Source organism: Cheilinus undulatus, linkage group 2 (genome assembly GCF_018320785.1).
Source record: "Cheilinus undulatus linkage group 2, ASM1832078v1, whole genome shotgun sequence".
Classification (NCBI taxonomy): domain Eukaryota; kingdom Metazoa; phylum Chordata; class Actinopteri; order Labriformes; family Labridae; genus Cheilinus; species Cheilinus undulatus.
The window spans coordinates 9,345,834-9,365,975 of NC_054866.1; the positions used below are offsets into that span (position 1 = coordinate 9,345,834).

Consider the following 20,142-nt stretch of genomic DNA (forward strand, 5'->3'; position numbering starts at 1 on the left):
AAATCCTGGCGCCGCTAGTGATCGAGGCATGCAGACATGGTCAAGATGATCTACTGAAGTTCAAGCAGAGCATCTGAATGGGGAAGAAATGTGAGGAATTGAATGTTCTATGGTTGTTGGTTCTAGAAGTGATGATCTACTGGGATTTTCACACAACCATCTCATGAGTTTGCTGAGACTGGTGAGAAAGTGTCTCTGGGGCAGAGGTCAGAGAAGAATGACTAGCCTGGTTAGAGCTGATGGAAAGGAAATGATAGCTCAAATATCCACTCATTACGGCTAAGGTGTGTGGAAGAGCTTCTCTGGATGCACAACATGTTAAACCATAATGGAGATGGGGCTACAGAATCAGGAGACTACACTGGCTTTCATTCCCATCAGCTAGAAACAGGAGACTGAGGCTATGCTTGGCACAGGCTCACCAAATGTGGACATCAGAAGACTGTGTAAATGTCTGGACTGACGAGTCTCTATTACTGGTACATTAGGGTCAGAAAAAGTGTGCTTGACATGTTCAGAGTCTTTAAAATCACCTTTCTTTCCCATTCTGATGCTCAGAACTGCAGCATATCGCCTTGCCCATGCCTGTGTATGGATTGTAATTGGCTGAGTAGATATTTCTGTTAATATTGAACATATACCTGATGAAGTTGCTGGTAAATGTGTGTGGGATGATATCAGGCATCTGATGCTAATTACAATTTGTCTAAAAGAAATCTAAACATAGAAAAAACAGTTAAAGTTTAGGGTTATATACTGAACATAGTTTAGGCTTTTTGATAATCACATCCAGTGACATCACACGTTTCTAGAATAATGCCACATTCATCATAAACATAAGAATGACCTTTGAAGAGATTATGGATGAATCAGATTGTATATGTGAGCAAAGAAAGTATTCTTGTTGGTTGGCTTATGTGTTGAGTCAAAGTTGATGGAAACCAAAGAGCAGTTTAAGAAATTGCTTGATCAATCACTGTTCATATCAGCTGACATCAAAATGCTGCAGATCTCTATCTTCAATGTGTTGAACCTCTGTTTCTCTGTTTCTCCTCGTCAGTGTGTAATCAGGATGGGGTTGGCACTGATGATGAAGACGCTGAAAATAAGTAAATTGTTGAATTAATAAATTACTAAATAGTTTTGACAAAACAGGGAAAATTGTGATGTTTTTTAATCAAACTGTTGTCACATGAAATGTAGCCACACCGTCAAATCCCCCCATCAGCAATCATGATTATACTTGGAAAAATATTCTAAAGAAGTTGTCTTGTAGACAGGATGTGAAGTGTGTGTTTCTGTAATCTTTTAGTCACTTCTAAGAACCTCAAGGCATTTTTCCTGGTTTCTTAAAGAGTGCAAAATCCATGACTGTGGGGTCTTACATTAATATCCGTTTTGGGCATTCAAATACCACAAAGCACATGCTTTAAATTGACGACATTGACACCCTACAACTGGAACTCACTTGCCTGCCTATAAAACAAAATAACAGCCTATACATAATTTCTGTGGCTCTCTAGCTGGTTGACTTCCATTTATGTGATTCTGTTCCCCTCCATGCTATGTATGCATTGATGCCACTGGCTGGTGTTTCCTGCATCCGGACTCAGATAAAGTCTGTCAAGGCCTACAAAGAGTTGAACAACAAAGGCTGATGTTTCCTGCATCTGGCAGTGAGAATGAAGGGAAGTGAACTAGCCTGGGTCTAAAAGGCTGTGCCTCTTTAAGATTTTCTCCCTCATTTTGTCATAAACATGCTTTAAAGGGAGCTGTTCTTCCCCACACAGTACTGTTACTGTTATTTTCTATTTTTATAACGTAATGGCGGCATCTTGAAGTAGTCAGGAGCATTAGTTTCTGCTTGCACATGTTTTTACCTGCACTTCCTTTCTAAACAGGAAGTAGCGTTTTTGCAACCCACTTCCGTGGTCTGACTGCATAACTGACATTAGATTATTCACCACGCTATGAAATAATAACATATGATTATGTAACATTACGACACATGAAGCAAATACTGGGAACTATTTCTTGAGTGAACCACTGGGCGGAGTGACACAGTGCAGCAGCCATGTCTGGAGTGTAGTTCCGGCTTTGCATTTAACTTTGAAACATCTCCGTCTCGTAATGTTCCATGATTATTTCATAGCGTGGTGAATGTGCAGGTCACAACTTGTCCACGAGAGCGTTTTGGAGTTGTTGGATTGTGTATTGGATGAGTTTGATGAGGGAAAGCAAAAATTCTGTCTGCTAACATAGCGTTAGTGGTGCAACTGGTTTAACGGTCCCCCCAGATCTAGAAACAGCTTGCACCGACGACTAAAGGAAACAGACCTATTACTAAGACTATAGGAATTATGGCACTGGGCGAATTTGCCAAAATGTTGAAGTATCCCTTTAAAAGTACCAAATTAATGTGAATCTGGGTAATGAAAGAGCAGCTCTTACTGCTGAGCTGAGTCACACTGTACATTCCAAGACAGTCTGGCTGCAGACCACAGCTCTAAGACTCCCCTCTGCAGACCAGGTGCCATCTCTGTCAGGCTAAAATGTTTAAAATAGAATTGGATTTAACTTCTGGTTATGGTAAAGGACCTGACCTGCAAAAGCCTCATTACAAAATGTTAAATAAAAATGACTACACTGCTTAAGGTCAAAAGAAAACACTCTGACAGGGCTAATATATCTGATAGGAATTTCCTATGGGAATCTCTGTTGTCTGACCAGCTTGCAAATCTCCTTCCCTTCAGGATGTTTTTATCTGTAATGTGCCGTGAGTATGTTGAAGAAATTAAACTTTTGCAGTAGGTTTGGGAGAGACCATATGGCACTGTACTAGCTGACCAAGCTGCAAGCTAACAGGCTATGAAGGGTCATATCTATCAGCTTCCTATGAAATGCAGACAGATTTATCACTTTGATATGAAATACGTCATGATTTATCAGTCAATATTGTGCTGTAAGATAGTTTTGGTAGTGTCAGATATACTTAGGCATTCAAGTGAACAGTTAGAGGGAATGATTAGATAAAAAAACCCCTAGGAAGTATTTAACTTGTTAAACAAGTTAGCTCGGCTGAGCTTAGCTCTTGCAGCCCTTAGGCTATATGAAATTAATGCTGTTTTCCCGGTAGACCAACTAATATTTGACATGCAATATTAGTCAGGTTTTATCTCAGTAATTCCACAAACACATATTCCAAGCTGCTTAACAGTGAAAAATGGGCATGGCTACAGGTAGGTTATCAGCTTTTAATCCATCCATAAAAAGGGCACTTCCTTGCGTTGGACACTAGGAGGCAGTCACATACAGGTGTGGAAACAAGGCATAAAGCTTAAGCTAACGTAGCTACTTTGACTTACATAGTGATATAAACTACATAGCTAGGGTAGCTATGTTAGCTTAGCTAAAGCTAACAAGGCTAAAGTGAGCCACTGTTTAGCGTTTATCCTCACGTTTCCTTCTGCTGAGATGTAACCTCACCAAATGATTACCAGTTGGTATCCAAATGCCCCAAACAGATGTAATGCAAGGTAGAATGAACCCTATGGTGATAAAATAGTTTCAACTTTAGACAGATGTCCTTTTCCCTCTATTTCCCTCTTAAATTCAGAGAATTCAGAGTTAAACTCAGATTAATATCGTGCTGCTGGTTTCAGGATTCTGTCCCATGGTTCAACTACTATATTGATTTGACCAAATGCTATGCCAGTTATGTAATAAATAGTTCCAGTTAGCAATGGAGATGTTCTACCTGATAGAGGTTTCCAGTCCCAGTTCCCAGTTTATACAGTGCCACTCCTGGGACAAGCAGAATGGAGGAGAGGGCACTTATCCAGCCTAAAACATACGCCCAGGTCGGATACACATACCAGCGATTGAAGGTTAATGGCTGGTACCAAACTAATGAACCAATAAAAGAGCCCTGAAAAGAAAACGAGAAAAGTACTATCCTGTTGTTTTACTGCTAAGATTTTACTGAACATAAAAACTTACAGTAAGGAGTTAAAAATTATACAGATGTAGGTTCTTATTAAAGCAAATGTGCAGCATGTAAAGCTCTACTTACCAAACAGACGAGGGGTGTGAGGTAAAGCCAGCAAATTTTGAAGAATGGGTTGGCTTTCACATTTGTCATGTCCTTTATGATTCCGTACAAACGATCTACTCCTTTAAAGGACATAATGTCACATGAAGAGTGCATGTAATGACCACAGAAGCCTAAATAATTGTGAAGATGTCATGAGTTTTAAAGATGAGCTTACATTCACCAATCGAGGTACGCCTGTTCAAATGCTCATTGACATAAATATCAATCACATCAATCACAAATATCAATCACTGCAAATCACATGGCAGCAGTCATTGCATACAGACATGTAGACATTTCTAGATCACTTAAATCACATTTTATCCCATTCTGATGCTTGATTCGAACCTCAGCAGTTCATCTTGACCTTGCCTACATACCTTATACATTGGTTTGTGCCATGTGTTTGGCTGAGTAGATATTTGCAATAATAAGCAGATGAAACAGTATACCTAATGAAGTGGTCGGTGAGTATATATCACTATACTTCTGTTTTTTATTTTCAAATTCATTCAAGGCAATTCAGCATCTTTCTATGAGTTAACTTTTGAAGTTGAATAAAGCTTTCTAGAGTCCATCTTTTAAAACAGACAAGAATACCTACCAAATATCCATCCTAGTGCCAGGGTCTCAAACACACAGAGGAAGAGGATGCAGGCTCCATTACAGGCATAGTAGTCAAATAACTGGAACACATACATCCCTCCCTAAAGGCGACAGCAGAGACTGTTATTTGACAACGGTTTATTCAGTTATCTTTATGTAAACAAACATGATGTCCCCTCCACGACGCACACAGTCACCTCCAGTGTCTAGACCAGCCCACCAGGCCTTGGGTACCTAGTGTGCAGTGAGCTGGATCAGGCCTGAGAAAGTGTGTCAGGTGCCTATAGAAGTGCAGCTGCTGTTCTAGTATCCCCACTCTCCTAAACACCTCAGCATTAGACACACAGTCTTACCAACCATACGCAAAAAAGGTCAGCAGATCAGTAGATTACAATGCCAAGGTAGGCAGTGTATTAGTGATGGTTTTTACCCCCACCAGAGCCACCACAAGGACATCTAGTCACAGCAAGGATAACAGCATCATCAGCAAAGTCCAGGACAGTAATCTGGATATTGCAAAACAGCACTCCAAAGTTCAATACAGAATTAACTGGAAGGAAGTCAGAGGTGGAGCCACCACACTTCACAGCCCTCTCTCTACCAGAATATAAAGCAGACATCAGCTGGATGAACAAACATCGTATGCTGTGGAGCTCCAGAATCCAAACATTTCTGAAGCACTCCATAAATAAAACCCTCTTGTTGCCGTCACCATGTTTGTTTTGTAGATATGTGACATAGCTGTGACGCTTCTGCCCAGGTAGTCAGGTGTATACATGCCACAGTGTGCTGTTTTCTGTTCTTCAGGTAGAAAAATTCTCAAAATTGGGATAATGACCAATGTTTGCAAACACGGAGCATATTCCAGATACTCAAACATGAATGCGCTCATTATGACATCAGATGTTAAAGGTCAGTAGATAGGAAAAGGTCAACAGTAGTGAACACTGACCTCAGTAATCATGACAAGCTGAGAGAAGAAACATGTGAGGCAGAAGAGGAGAAGGAAAGCCTCTCGTCTGCCTGCTCTGCGCATCACAGTAGGAAATATGTCAATGATGGACGTCATCACCACCTCCATGGTTATAAACTGTACAGAGAAGGTCAAATCTGTTTTAAATCAAATATAAAAATGTTTCTTTTATCTGACATCTATGTTTTTTTACATCTTACTTGTGTGTCCAGACCCAGAAGGATGATCATTACAAAGAAACAGATGGACCACAGTTGGGGCAGAGGCATGAGGGCTACAGCCTGAGGGTACGCAATAAATGCCAAACCTGGGCCTGGAAGAGAATTATTATTACTCTGAAGAGTTAAGTAAAGGTAAGTATGCATCCAGATTTTTTATGCAGTCTGTCAAGATGGAAAAAACTCAGTTACTCAAAATATACTAAAAGCTGAGAAAAGAGGAAGGACAAATGTCACGTAACTCAGTGTAAGGTCAAGAACATATCTGCTGAAAACCTAATGCTCATTACACACCCTTTGTAGCAAACAGTGATGTACAGGTCCAAACTTTGTTTTAATGACAGCTTACAATGTTAACATTGTTCGACAAAATAGTTGTAATATATTCATGCTTGGTGTGTATGCACATCAATGCATACTGAAGAAGATCTGATGACTCAGACTGTGTATGGAATCAGTCTGGGATGCATTCATCCACATCAGTTTTGTGTAGACCCTCAGCGGCAGACATCCGTGACCACCCACTGATGGACATAATCTGCAATAGCCCGCTACTAAGGAAAGCATGGCCCACTCACATCTGCCAGCCTCAGTGGTCACTTGTTGTCTTGAACTGAGTTGTTATTTTTATCAAACCCAACAAGGTTTATTGACCAAATAATATTTCACCATGTCCTTTAAAAACATGTTTGCTACAAAATATGGGAGAAAGCTGTAAATAGGCACTGCTAGTCTCTTAGCTTGTCACTAAAATGGACAACAGTACATTTTTCTTACTATCTTAGCTTGTAGTACCTGACTCAGCCACTTCACTAATAGGAACACCCTGCTCATGAGCCATGAACCCCAGCACAGAGAAGACTGCAAACCCTGCTACCACGCTGGTTCCACTGTTCAGTAAACACAGCCACAGACAGTCTCTGAAAAACATTTCAAGATTAGGACAGTTTATAAATTGAGTATTGCTGATGAATTTTTGACACATATGAAAAGCTTTTGTAAAGATCCTGCTTAAATAACCCCTCACTGACAAATACTCACTTATAGCAGTTGTTGTTGTAGGTGTTGTAGCTGCCCAGGACAGTTATAGTTCCCACACCAATGCTGTATGAAAAGAATATCTGAGCCCCAGCCTCCATCCAGACCTGTTCCAGGAAAAAGCAACAGCAAGTTAATGTAAGTACAGCATTGTTTAAGGCCCCCTCCACATGGAGACGAAAACGATATATTGCTGTTTCATTTTGAAAAGTTTTCCATAAAGACGGGACCGTTTCAGGAAATATCCGCGAAAGAACAGAGCCACTGAAATGACTGAAAATGTGGTAGTACATATGTGGTGAACACAAGTTCAGGAGCATTAATGTTTTATCCTACGACATAAAATACATTTGAAACATGCCCCTCCTTTGAATTGTGTATCTTTTCACGTCTTACTAAAGGCGGCTGCTAAAAGATAGCTAACAAGGACTACATACGTTATCATCTGAAGCACAGCAACTGAGCCATTCAGTAGTATCCATGGGTGATGACGTGAATTCAGTTGACCGTGTTATAGTTCAATATAGCATGAGGTTAGCTTTTTACTTTTGACAGTTAGATTAACGAACCAGATACAATTCTTATATTATCAATTTATGAAGGTTATCTTTATGGACAAAACGCGTAAGTTTCATAAACTTTAATTGGACACAGATCTTATTTTCAGCAATAATCCAAAAACCCATTGAAAAATCCCACAGACTCCATGCCGAGGGAACCCATGCAAAGCTAACTTCCGGGTTTGCCTACAAAATTATGTCACCACTGCACCACTCTGTTTGGGCGGCACTTTGACTCCACCCATCTCAACGTTCCATAAACCAATCGCGTTCAGCCTCGTTACATACAACTTTATTTTGCAACCGCTTTTTTACCCTGTCTCCCGCTCTACTCCTGATTTGTAATTTCTGCCGGTTATCCCCCTATTTTTAAGTATGGTCTTGTCATCTCTAATATTTTTCTAGTCAAAGCAAGTCCTCTACTTGTGCTTTATATCCAAACCTCAAGAACATCCACCCCTCTCCCCGTAGTTTGTTTGATCCAGAGACACTGTATGAGATCCTCTCTGCAGGTTACACAGACACATAGGTAGCTGTGTGTCACTTGTTGCTGAAGAGTTTATCAGAGCATCAGCTCTTTTAAAAAAACGTGTTAACATGATAAGTGCTGAGTTATACTGGCTGGTTAAAGAGTTTATTCATCCTGTGGTTTAGCCCTGTTCTCGCTATCTCACATAAGTTCTGACGTGCTTTAACGTAGCATCCTCTAATATTCATAAGGAGAGTTTAGAGCTGTCTTAAAAGTAGAGGCTGACTGTTACTATCATGACTGATTTTCATAAAAAGCGTCACCTACAATCATCTACTCCGGACCATATCCAGCTGTCTTCCTCCTTCCTCCCCTCATCCACAAACAGCTGAAACTTCATTTCTGTCTCTCTCCCTGTCTCTCCCCAACAAAACAAAACTCCTAATCAGCTAAAAAACGCCTAAATTTTGCTCCCACTCATCTACTCATCTCCGCCCCCCGAACTCAACTCAGCCAATGGGATGCCGACGTTAAGCGCCGTTGAGCTCCGCCTTGATCTGCACACTGCAGTCAAGGCTACATGGAGTGCACGGGGGCAAAACAGTAGTAGTTCACAGATTTGTGCACTCTGGGACCTGTTTTCAAAAAGTACCCTTTACAGTCACCCAAAACACTGTTTGCATGTGGATGAAACGCCGATATGACAAAAAACTTTTGCGTATACTCCTGAATTCGTCTCCATGTGGATGGGGCCTAAGTCTTCAGGCCTGTGACAGCCAGTCTCTGGAGGGCACCAGATTGCTGCCCCACCGGTCTCCACAAGGACAATAACAGGTATTCAGTTCACTGTCAACATTTTTTAAAACATAAAAATACATAATCTCAGAAAAGAAATGTAAATATGATATAGTTAGATTGTGAATAATGTGTAATGTGCAACAGAAATGTAGATCAGAGACATTCTATATGTTAGTTATTTCCTGGTCACATGTTTGCTGCTGGAGTGTAATAGTATTCATTTTGGGTCTTCCATTGACTCTTAGTAGAAGTTGCACATGCCTGTTTTCTCCTCTTAAGTACAGAGTGAGATTGGAGCTCCATGAGAGCTAAAAAAATGCACCCATGGATGCATTACAAACTACCAGCATTCATTTTGCAGCATGAGTTGAGGCCTAAAGGGAGTCATGCAGTATAACAGAATCAGAGAGAGGATTTAAAATAAAGATCAATCAGATCAGACCTGCATTGCAAGTCATCAGTTTTTAAAGTTTGTTTCCCAAGAGTTTAAACACTATATACCGTTAAGTGTGAGTGCATATGGTATTGTATGTCTAGTATATTCAGAAAAATAGATTGTTTTCTCAGTTAAAAATATAGCGCTAATTAGGTTAGCCTGTTAACAGTCTTTTCCATTATGCGTTAGCGTCAAGCTAATGATCTAGAATCGTCCAACTATGAGACATGGTGACTCCTACCTAGGGTTGGGTATCATGTGGGTTTTTCCAATATTGGTGCTAAACTGATACTTTTTGAAAGTGTCTGAATCATTCTTTTCCTGCCAACAGGATAAGAAAAGGAAACTTGTCTAGCTACTTTATTTTAGAGGCTTAAGCAAAATTCACTTACTAAAGATGCATCAGAGACAAACAGTTAAGTAAATGTGTCAGTCAGTGTGACTGCACAAAAATCACATTGGGAGTAGCAGGGGGTGTCAGGGTGGTAACCAGGGTACCAAAATGAAGCATTGAAGCCTGTGTTTATATTTCAGTCTTGTAGTTATTGGGTGTGTTAGTACTGGTACCATTGTGGAGTTTTACTTGGTATTGATTGATTTATTTTGTTAACTTCCGGTTTCTGGAGTTGGTTGCTGGCTGGTAACTTCACTTTGTTTTTCCTGAGGCATCCACCCCGCCCCCCTGGTGCTGTGGAGAGTGCACACCTGCAGCGAATCACTCATTGGACTCACGCGACTTAAGACCGGCTGCAGCTCTCTACAGCGCCTGAGTCTTGTCTACCTTACCACACGGTAAACGTCAGCTCCAGGCTCCTTCTCAAGATCCTCCAGAGAAGTTTCTAGTGCTCTTTTGATGATTTATTCGAGTAATCTCCAGTGCTTGTACTTTTTGTGCTTACCTCTAACGTGCCTCTCCTCCTTCTTCCAGTGCCTCCTGCTCAGATCACCACAGCCAGCTCCAGCACACTCTCACTCCCTCTTGGACTCTTGGAATCCCCCCTCCCCTCTTCACTTACCTGCACAATAAACTGTTTAAACTGCTCTCCGTCTCCGCATCCTGGGTCCAACCATCACACAAACATAACAACCATTCTAGTAACATATTTCAATACTCATCGTGTCAGTTGCCACTGTTTCTGACCACTCAAAGTGCAAAATTCAAACAAGATGGCCAAGGATGATATTAACCTATCTTGCTCACATGTATTCAAACACCATTGAATCTCATCAGCAGCCATTTGGATTTCATTGTTTGCCAAGGACCACCGATGTAGATGCAGGAAATGAGACTGAACCTTCAACCTTACTTTTTATTTAAAGCCCCTACCTGAGGGTCTGTGAGCCGTGAGGGTTCAGGCAGGAGATAAAATAAGACCCCTTGTAGAGCCCCAGGAAGAGAGAGTCCACGGATCAGAAGAATGAGCAGCATCACATAGGGGAATGTAGCAGTGAAATACACCACCTGGAAGAGGAAAGCACCATTCATAGATGTAGAGATATAGTGTACATATATGAACATAGTTTGGGAGATGATATAAATACCTTTCCAGTAGACTTGACTCCTTTCCAGATACAGAAGTAACAAATGATCCACATGACAATCAGGCACAACACTGTCTCCCACCTGATGCTTCCTATCTCCTCAATCCCTCCTGAAATAGCGAGAACTCGTCTTCTACAAGTAAAAAGAAAAAAACGCACACAGGAAAAAATATTTTATCAGAACTAAGTAGGTCTTATTTTGGCATTTTGACAATAAAACCCTTAAAAGTGGATTTGTAAGTCTACTGACATACTCCCAGAACTCTGTAGCAGCAGAAGTTGAGTTTGTATAGTTGGTCCAATCAAAGGAGCCGTTATGTGCTGAGAAGTCGACACAGTTTTCTGAAAGAAGAGCAGCCATTAATATATATTTCTAATGATGTATGATACTTAAAAATTTGGATAAAAAATCATTAATTTGTCGTCTCTACAAAACCCCAAACCTCCAACCATTAGCACTGCCCCCTCACTCCTTTATCCCTTGACCCTCCCTCTCATCAGTGGCATGGGAACATTTTTGAGGAAGCCAAGTAAGTAAGTTAGAGACAACAGTGCACTTTGCCAGGGAAAATATAGCATGACTAGATGCACTTTTGCACACAGTCATAGTGCTGGTGTTGGGCCAGAACCTCTTGTCTCCAAAATCACCACTTTTTTAGGGAAAAGTACTCACAACACTTCATCCCTACAATCCATGACCCACATCCCTAAATCCCTCCTCCCTCAACCCTCACTCTTCATCCATTGGCCCTTATTCGCATCCATTCCACAACTCTTAATCTTATTCCTTGATCTCTTGACTCTTATGGGGCTTTCCACTATGACTGGCCAAACCAAGCCATGCTATGCTGAGCTATGCCCAGAATGGTCCTGCTCGGGAGCAGGGCTCAAGTGCGCCCCACCCATTTCCAAGTGTGCTGTGGTGACATCAGAGAGGTTCATCATCATTCAGGGACACCTGCACCAAACTTTGAAGTAGATACAATGGGCAACTCTTGAACAGCAGAAGACACAAAACAAGCTTCTTGACATCATCGACTCAAAACGCTGCATCATCAGCTAGACGCACCTCAAACTCGCAGCTCTGTTGTGGTTAAAAAGCAATTCCCCTGCACTGCTCAGCTGCTATGCCGAGCCAAAACAAGTAGAGTCAAGCTGCTCAGTGTAATGGAAGAGCCGCATTACTGTCATCCCTCAAAACCTTGACCCTTTATCCCTTAGTCCCTCTAATGTTACACTCACCCCTTGATTATCTACACTTTTCCAACATGATCTACTTCTACTACTCCCATTATTGCTCTACCCTGAATCTCATCCTGTCATCCAAAACCCTGTCCCATTCAACATTCCCATCTTCCTTTCATATCTTGACCCACACATCTCTTGCACCCTTGACCCTTACTCACTCCTATCACTTTACCCCTAAACACTTAACCCTCATCTATTCCTCCAACTCTCATTGATAACACTGGCTGTAATTAGTTCATCTTTACTGTATTACTCTGCAGCACTTATGTTGATATTTTCTTTTGGTCTGTCTCAAATTGCGGTTCTTTGTGAAAATTAGGGTTGTTCTGATTCTGATACCAGTATCGGAAATACGTCCGATGCTGCTTAAAATGCAGGTATTTGTATCAGAGTGTACAAAAGTTTATGCACAGATCTGATACCCTTTGATTTCACTTCATATTTTGCTTTGTTTAGCCATGTTAAATGCTAGCGCTGTAAACCAGAAATCAATTCTTCGTGTGTGCATGAGCTACCATTTACAGAGCAGCAAAGAATGGTGACTGCATGACAGTTTTTCTCTGAATGCGATCGTTAAAACACTTTCCAGACCGATGCTCATACACTACAAGAAATACACGGTTTATCAAAAGTTCAATAACTTTTGAACCATAAATTGTTGCCTCTTATTTGTTTTTTCCCTTGAAGCTAGCCGTTGTGCCTGCCGTTGTGCTATTGATGCCTTTGAATCCCTTGAAGCAGCATTTTCACTGAGCCTGGAACTCACGTCACTTTTGGGACTTCAGTGTTTAAATCCACACCAGTAATCCCAATATCAAATGTCTTTTTATGCATTTTAGTTGAATTACGATCATCTATTACAGCTTGCTCGAATGCAGACTGAATGCTAACCACCATATTGTTTACCTTTAGTGAGGGTCTGTCAGCCAATGGCAGACTGTTCCATAATCACGTCATGCTGCCTGAATGGAGCATAATGGAGGCAGAGATAGAGAGAGCCTGTGATGCAGCCCCCTGTATTATTGTTATTCTAATATTTAGCAGTAAAACTCAATAATCAGCAGAAAAACAACTTTAGGGTCACAGAGATGCTGTACATTATGGTTCTATTCATTGAGCCATGTTCTGATATCGGTCTAAAATAATTTGCTAGTCTGCAGTCAGTCCAGAAAGTTCATACCTTCACCGTATCAGTACTCAGTATCGGCCGATAACCAACACCTGAGTATTGGAATCATATTTGGAAGGAAAAAATGGTATCTGAACATCCCTAGTGAAAAGTGAACCAAATTCACTGGAGGGATCTTTTTAAAACATTTATAGAAGTTAAGTGTTGAAATCACCGCAACATCAACACACCATTTAAACAATAATTCTCTTTTATACAAGTATAGCATGGGATTTCCTCTCACCTGTGTTCCAGTAGTTGTTGCAGCTGGCCCAGGGGAGCTGAGAGCTGAAGGAGAACGCCAGAAAGAGCAAAGCCCAGGACAGAATAATGATGTAGGTCATACTGCTGTAGAGGAGGATCAGCAGCCCCCCATAGCCGATACCTGTGGATCCAGATCATTCTGTTACTGGCTAACATAACAGAAACAGACATCCTCCATCCATTCTTTTATGCACGTACAGCTGCAAGAAAAAGTATGTGAACCCTTTGAGATTTCTTGGATTTCTGCATAAATTGGTCATAAAATGTGTTCTGATCTTCATCTGAGTCACAACAATAGACAAACACAGTCTGCTTAAACTAATACGGCACAAAAAATGATATGTTTTTATTGAATAAAACATGTAAACATTCACTGTGCAGGGTGGAAAAAGTATGTGAACCCCTAGGCTAATGACTGGTTGTCCCTCCTTTGGCAGCAATAACCTCAACCAAACGTTTCCTGTAGTTGCAGATCAGACCTGCACAACGGTCAGGAGGAATTTTAGACCAGTCCTCTTTACAAAACTGTTTCAGTTCAGCAATATTTTTGGGATGTCTGGTGTGCATCGCTCTCTTGAGGTCATGCCACAGCATCTCAATAGAGCTGAGGTCAGGACTCTGACTGGGCCACTCCAGAAGGCGTATTTCCTTCTGTTGAAGCCATTCTGTTGTTGATTTACTTCTATGCTTTGGGTCGTTGTCCTGTTGCATCACCCGTCCTCTGTTGAGCTTCAGTTGGTGGACAGATGGTCTTAAGGAACAATAGAAACAGACACATCCATGCTCCATAAGGCTCTGGTTGAGTCGGACTTTTCGTTAAAAGGGAACTTTTTGAGCACTTTAAGATTAATGTTGTGGAGAAATCCATTGACGGCATTATTGGACTTTTGTTTGAGCATCGGGTTTTGGAATATAGTTTTGTGATTTTTTCATGTTATTTGTCTCCAGAAGGATCTACAAGTGGTAGAAATTGCAACACGTTTTTTAGTTGTTTATTGTCTCTTGTTTATTCTCTGGATACCGATACTATTTATGTTTGTGGCGACTTTAATAGCCGCACTGCTGATAAAGAGGACTGTATTGGAGATTTAGACAATGTCCCACTGAGGGTGGCCTTAGATTTGTGTTCCAATAGCCATGGTGAATCTTTTCTTGAATTCCTCAAGGATTCTAAATGCTGCATTTTGAATGGCAGATTAAACATAAATGATGATAACTTCACGTCCATTTCAGTAAGAGGAAAAGCTGTGGTTGACTATGTAGTGACTCCCCATTGTTGCCATGAGTCTTGTCTTTCATTTAAAGTGATAACAGCAACGAATCTTTTAGATCAAAATGCTGTAACTTGTGCTAATTTGATAGGAGAAAGATGTTACCTGACCATTCCATGTTGCTGTTAACTTTTAAAATTGGAGTTCAAATTGCAGATGAAAATCCATTAGTTTCTATTCCCAAAAGGAGAAAAAGACAATTCCCTGCAAGTCTTTTGTTATCTAATAGGTGTCATTTTTCTCTATCTGAATTATTTGGACAACGTGAAACCCTTGAAGGTACACAAAATAATGTGGATAGATGGTACAATGAGTTCTGTGATATTCTGACTTTGGAAATGGATAGTTGTCAGCCCCAAAATGTAAACCATAATAAATCTCAGCAGGTAAAAAAATGAAGAACTCCCAGCTTCAAAAACTGGAATGAGCGTGAAATAGCTGAAAAGAATTTTCTTCACTGCAGTGATGTTTCAAATAAACAACAGCTGAGAGAAAATTACAGACATGCTCAATGTATGTTTGATAAAAAATTAAGATTTTATAAAAAGAAATTTTGGAGAGGGCAGTCAATGAGGTTAGATTATTTACAAACTAATAATCCACAACAATTTTGGAGAGAAATTGACAAACTGGGGCCAAGCAGAAAACAGAAAATACCTATGGAAGTTGTTTTAAATAATGATATGCTGGAATGTAGGAAGGACCTTGTGATTAAAAAGTGGGAGCAAGATTTGGCAGCCTGTACTCAGGCAGTCATATTCCACCACATTTTGATGATTCTTTTCTTAGTGATGCACTTAAACTGAAAGATGACATGGAGAGTAAAATAATTCTAGAAAATTACACATCAGATTTAATTTTGAATCATATTACCGTGGAGGAGGTAAGCACTGCTATAAATAGGTCAAAGATTAAGAAAGCTGTAGGTGTGGAAGAAATTCCAAACGAAGTGCTAAAATCACCACCCCTCTTAAAAATACTCCACAGCTTATTTCAGTTCTGTTTTAAGTATAGTATTATTCCCTCCTTAGGGTGTAAATCAATCATTATATCTATTCCAAAATCACCCAAGAATAATTTGAGAGTACCACTTAACTACAGGGGAATCAGCCTTCTTAGTACAGTTTATAAATTATACTCCAGTATTCTAAATGTTCGCTTGACACAGTACCTGGAGACAATTGAATACTTGGTTGATGAGCAGAATGGGTTCAGACAGGACAGGGCATGCATTGATCATATTCACTCAATCACAACAATTATTAGGTCACGAATTTCTGAAAGCAAATCTACTTTTGTTTGTTTTATTGATTTTCAGAAAGCTTTTGACTGGGTCAATAGAGATTTACTTTCTTTAAAACTTCTACAAGCTGGGGTGGATGGCAAGTTCTATCAAGCTCTAAAATCTTTATACAGCTTCTCTGCTGCCTGTGTCCAAGGGAATGATGAAAGGACTGACTGGTTTAAAACTCCCTATAGTGTCAAACAAGGTGATGTTTTGTCCCTTAGTCTTTTTTCTCTTTATATTAATGACCTGGCTCTCGAAATCAAGAATGCTTAGTTAGGTATACATTTGGAAGAATTGACGGTGAGTATCTAGATGTATGCGGACGATGTTGGCTGAATCAGAGGAAGATTTGCAGAATATGTTAAACATTTAAAAAAACTGGTGTTATAAATGGCAGTTATCAATAAATCAGAGTAAAACTCAAGTCATTCATTTCAGAAAAAAGAGTATTCCGAGGAGCAGGACAGAATTGAGATTTGGAAACATAAATTTAGAATACACTTCAGACTATAAATATTTAGGATTTCCTCTTGATGCATTTATGACTTATGAAACTGGATTCAAACTTCTAGCTGGTTCAGCTAGCAGAGCTCTGGGGTCTATTGTCAACAAATTGAAGATCTGCAAACATTTGGGATACTCCACTTACACTCAGCTGTATGATGCCTGTGTTAATCCTATTTGTAATCATGCTGCTGGTGTTTGGGGATTTAAATCAAGCACAGCTTCAGATTCTATACAAATCAGAGCAATTTGTTGTTATCTGGGTATTCATAAATTTGCTCCTATCCTGGCTGCTGAGGGTGACATGGGTTGGATTCCTGGTTCAATTAGGAGGAAATGTGATATGATAAGACTATGGAATCGTTTTATTAATATGCCTAATAATAGGATCAATAAGAAAATTTTTCTTTGGACAAGAGTTAAGAATTCTTCATGGGCTGCAGAGCTTCATGCTATTTTTAGTGAAGCTGAGTTACAACATGTATATAGAAATAATTTACCATGCAGCGTTAAAACAATTAGAGAGAAGCTACTATCTAGATTTGAATATAAATGGTTAAACGATGTCTTGGAAAAACCTAAACTGAGGACATATATTCAAATCAAGCATGATTATGGTACTAAATTTTATGTTAAAGCTTACTTAACAAGAAGTCAGAGATCTTTGGTTGCCCAGCTAAGAACAGGAAACCTCCCTCTAGCTCTGGAAGTTGGCAGGTTTTAAAACATCCCTGAGGAGCAGAGACTGTGTGAACTCTGTGATTTAGGAGAAGTTGAGAATGAATCCTATTTTCTTTTGTACTGTTGTACAAAAAATCCTGAAATATTCCGGAGCAATGACGATGACAGGATGGAATGGTTGTTTACTTTTAATATTTATAAGTTGGCCTCTTTCGTTGCAAAAGCCTAGAAGATGCGGCAGGATGGTTTAACTAGTCTACCATATTATTGAGCGTCTACTTTTGGTTTCTGGTCTTTCTGTAAAGATAATGGTGTCTTGTAAGCCCATTTGGGCTGGGCATATTGTTTATGCATGACACAATGATAAAATTTAATCTAATCTAATCCTCTGTGGTGTCCTCCCATGAACTTCATTCTTGTTTAATGTTTTACTTATTGTAGATTGAGCATTCTTTGCTGTGCTCTTGCAGTCATCTTGACAGGACGACCACGCCTAGGGAGAGTAGCAACAGTGCTGAACCTTCTCCATTTGTAGACAGTCTGTCTTTCCGTGGACACATGAACATCAAGGCTTTTAGAGATACTTTTGTAACCCTTTCTAGCTTCATGCAAGTCAACAATTCTCGATCGTAGGTCTTCTGAGAGCTCTTTTGTGCCAGGCATGGTTCACATCAGGCAATGCGTCTGAAGAACAGCAAATTCAAAACTGGTGTGTGTTTTTTATAGGGCAGGGCAGCTTTAACCAACACATCCAATCTCATCACATTGATAGGACTCCTGGCTCCAATTAGCTCTTAGAAAAGTCATTAGCCTAGGGATTTACATACTTTTTCACCCTGCACTGTGAATGTTTATATGTTTTGTTCAATAAAAACATAAAAACATATCATTTTTTGTGCTGTATTAGTTTAAGCAGACTGTGTTTGTCTATTGTTGTGACTTAGATGAAGATAAGAACACATTTTATGACCAATTTATGCAGAAATCCAAGAAATCCCAAAGGGCTCACATACTTCTTCTTGCAACTGTATATTTTATTTTTTGTACAATTTCAGGTGTTTCTGCTCATGGGTTTTGTTCAGCTCATTAAAACATTGTGCCGCAGAGGTCAAAGGCCTGAAAAGGCTTGTATAGCTGCCTCCTCTTTGACAATAACATGACTGATGCCAGGCAGAATCGTAACGTGGTAATGTAAGTATATATGCTTAAGACAAAACATCTCAGTAAGATTAAAGAAGTGTTTCATGTTTTTGTGAAATCAGTGATCTTTACTTTACTTTCTTTAAATTACTTTTTTAAAGATAATGCCGACACTCTTTTAGAGACAGGGAGCTTGTTCGAAAGTAAGTTTGTTTTTTGTCTTTTAATGTGTATTGCTTAAAAGTTTGAGGAAACAGAAGATAAAGTCTGTAGGGTAGAAAAATGAGTGAATATCTGAGGGGGACCATCAGCTGTCACTTTATTAAGTATACCTGGTCAACTGCTCATTAAGAGTAATTTCTAAACACATGGCAGCAAGCAATGCACTAAGGTGTGTAGACATGGTGGAGTTGACCTGCTTTGAACCGAGCACTGAATTGGTGAAGAAAAGGGATTTAAGTGACCTTCAGCATGCTGTGGTTGTTGGTGGTCTAGCGGGCTTTCATGATTTATACTCCAAAATCTGACCCTACCAGCAGGAAATGAGACTTATCAGACCAGGAAACATTTTTCCAATCTTCTACTGTCCAATTTCATAAAGGTTATTTAAAATATAGCCATGACATGTTCAGCGTTCATAGATGCTCCTCTGCATACTTTGATTATAATAAAAATGGTTATTTTGAGTTACAGTTGCCTTTCTGTAATCTCAAACCTGCCCTCACATCAACAAGGCATTTTGGCTCAGAGAACTGCCGCTCACTGAGTAGTTCATCCCTTCCCACCATTCTCTGTAAACCCTAGAGATGGCTGTGTGAACATCCCAGTAGATCAGCAGTTTGTGAAAGACTCAGACCGGCCCATTTGGCACAAACAACCATGGCACGTTCAATAAATCATCTCTGGTCACCATTCTGATACTCAGGTTGAACTTGTCATCTCTCTCATGATCTCATCTTCAACATGTCTGCATGCTAATATGCATTTGAGTTAATATGCAGGTTGGTGTTCACTTTTGAAACGATGACAGTTTGTGCTTTCTTGAAAGAACAGCAGATGAGTCTTGCCTATTAAAACTACTCTGAAAACTTCTGGATTAAAAAAAATCTTGTAAAGATAAGAACAGGCTGTAAACACAGCACTACTTTGCGTACAACAACTGGAGCATTTCCCACAGCCTTTGTTCAAAAATATTTTTCTTACTTTGGGACTTTGGATGGCCATGTAGTTGTTACTTTTGTCAATGTTTACCTTCATAACTGAAATGAATTTCTAAAGTGTGCCTGTCATTCTTTGTGTTTATGTTAATGTGTTACTGCTACACAAACTCCTTCTTGGCATAAATGCCTAATAAAAGAACAAAATGAGGTAAAATCAACCAAAACAGATGATACTTCAGATTTGTGTGTTTTGCATGTTTTTTGCCTTGCTTTTCTCCAGTGATGTCCTGAAGAGTTTACCTTCTGCTAATGGACAGAGCTTCCTCCAGCAGGTGACGCTTCCCTCCTGGGTGTACTGACCCATGGTGGTCTCCAGCAGAAACAGAGGTACGCCACACGTCACCACAAACACAAGATACGGCACCAGGAAGGCTCCTGCATTTACAGATTAAACTACACTGCAAACCAAGCACAGACTCCACGTATGAATTCATCTTCATCATATTTGCTCACCTCCTCCATTTTTGTAGCACAGGTAAGGAAATTTCCAAATGTTGCCCAGACCGACGATGTTACCCGCCACCGCCAGGAGGAACTCCACTTTCTTTTCCCAGTGTCCTCTCTCCTCCATAGCCACATGCTTCTCTTTTTCTGCACATTTTTTATTCAGCATATCCAAAGCTTC

At 40.0% G+C, this 20,142-nt stretch overlaps 1 protein-coding gene across 1 annotated transcript; it reads right to left on the reverse strand.

Annotated features, from left to right (window-relative positions):
• Positions 1–3,736: 3,736 nt before the first annotated feature.
• LOC121522175 (sodium- and chloride-dependent GABA transporter 2-like) lies at positions 3,737–20,088 on the reverse strand. Its single transcript, XM_041806313.1, has 13 exons — positions 19,971–20,088; positions 19,758–19,892; positions 13,394–13,534; positions 10,988–11,075; positions 10,734–10,866; positions 10,519–10,653; positions 6,932–7,035; positions 6,686–6,810; positions 5,873–5,985; positions 5,652–5,789; positions 4,698–4,800; positions 4,073–4,173; positions 3,737–3,928 (listed from the first exon to the last, which is right to left on the reverse strand). The coding sequence occupies exons 1-13, from the start codon at positions 20,086–20,088 to the stop codon at positions 3,737–3,739; spliced, it is 1,626 nt and encodes a 541-aa protein (XP_041662247.1).
• Between the last annotated feature and the right edge of the window lie 54 nt (positions 20,089–20,142).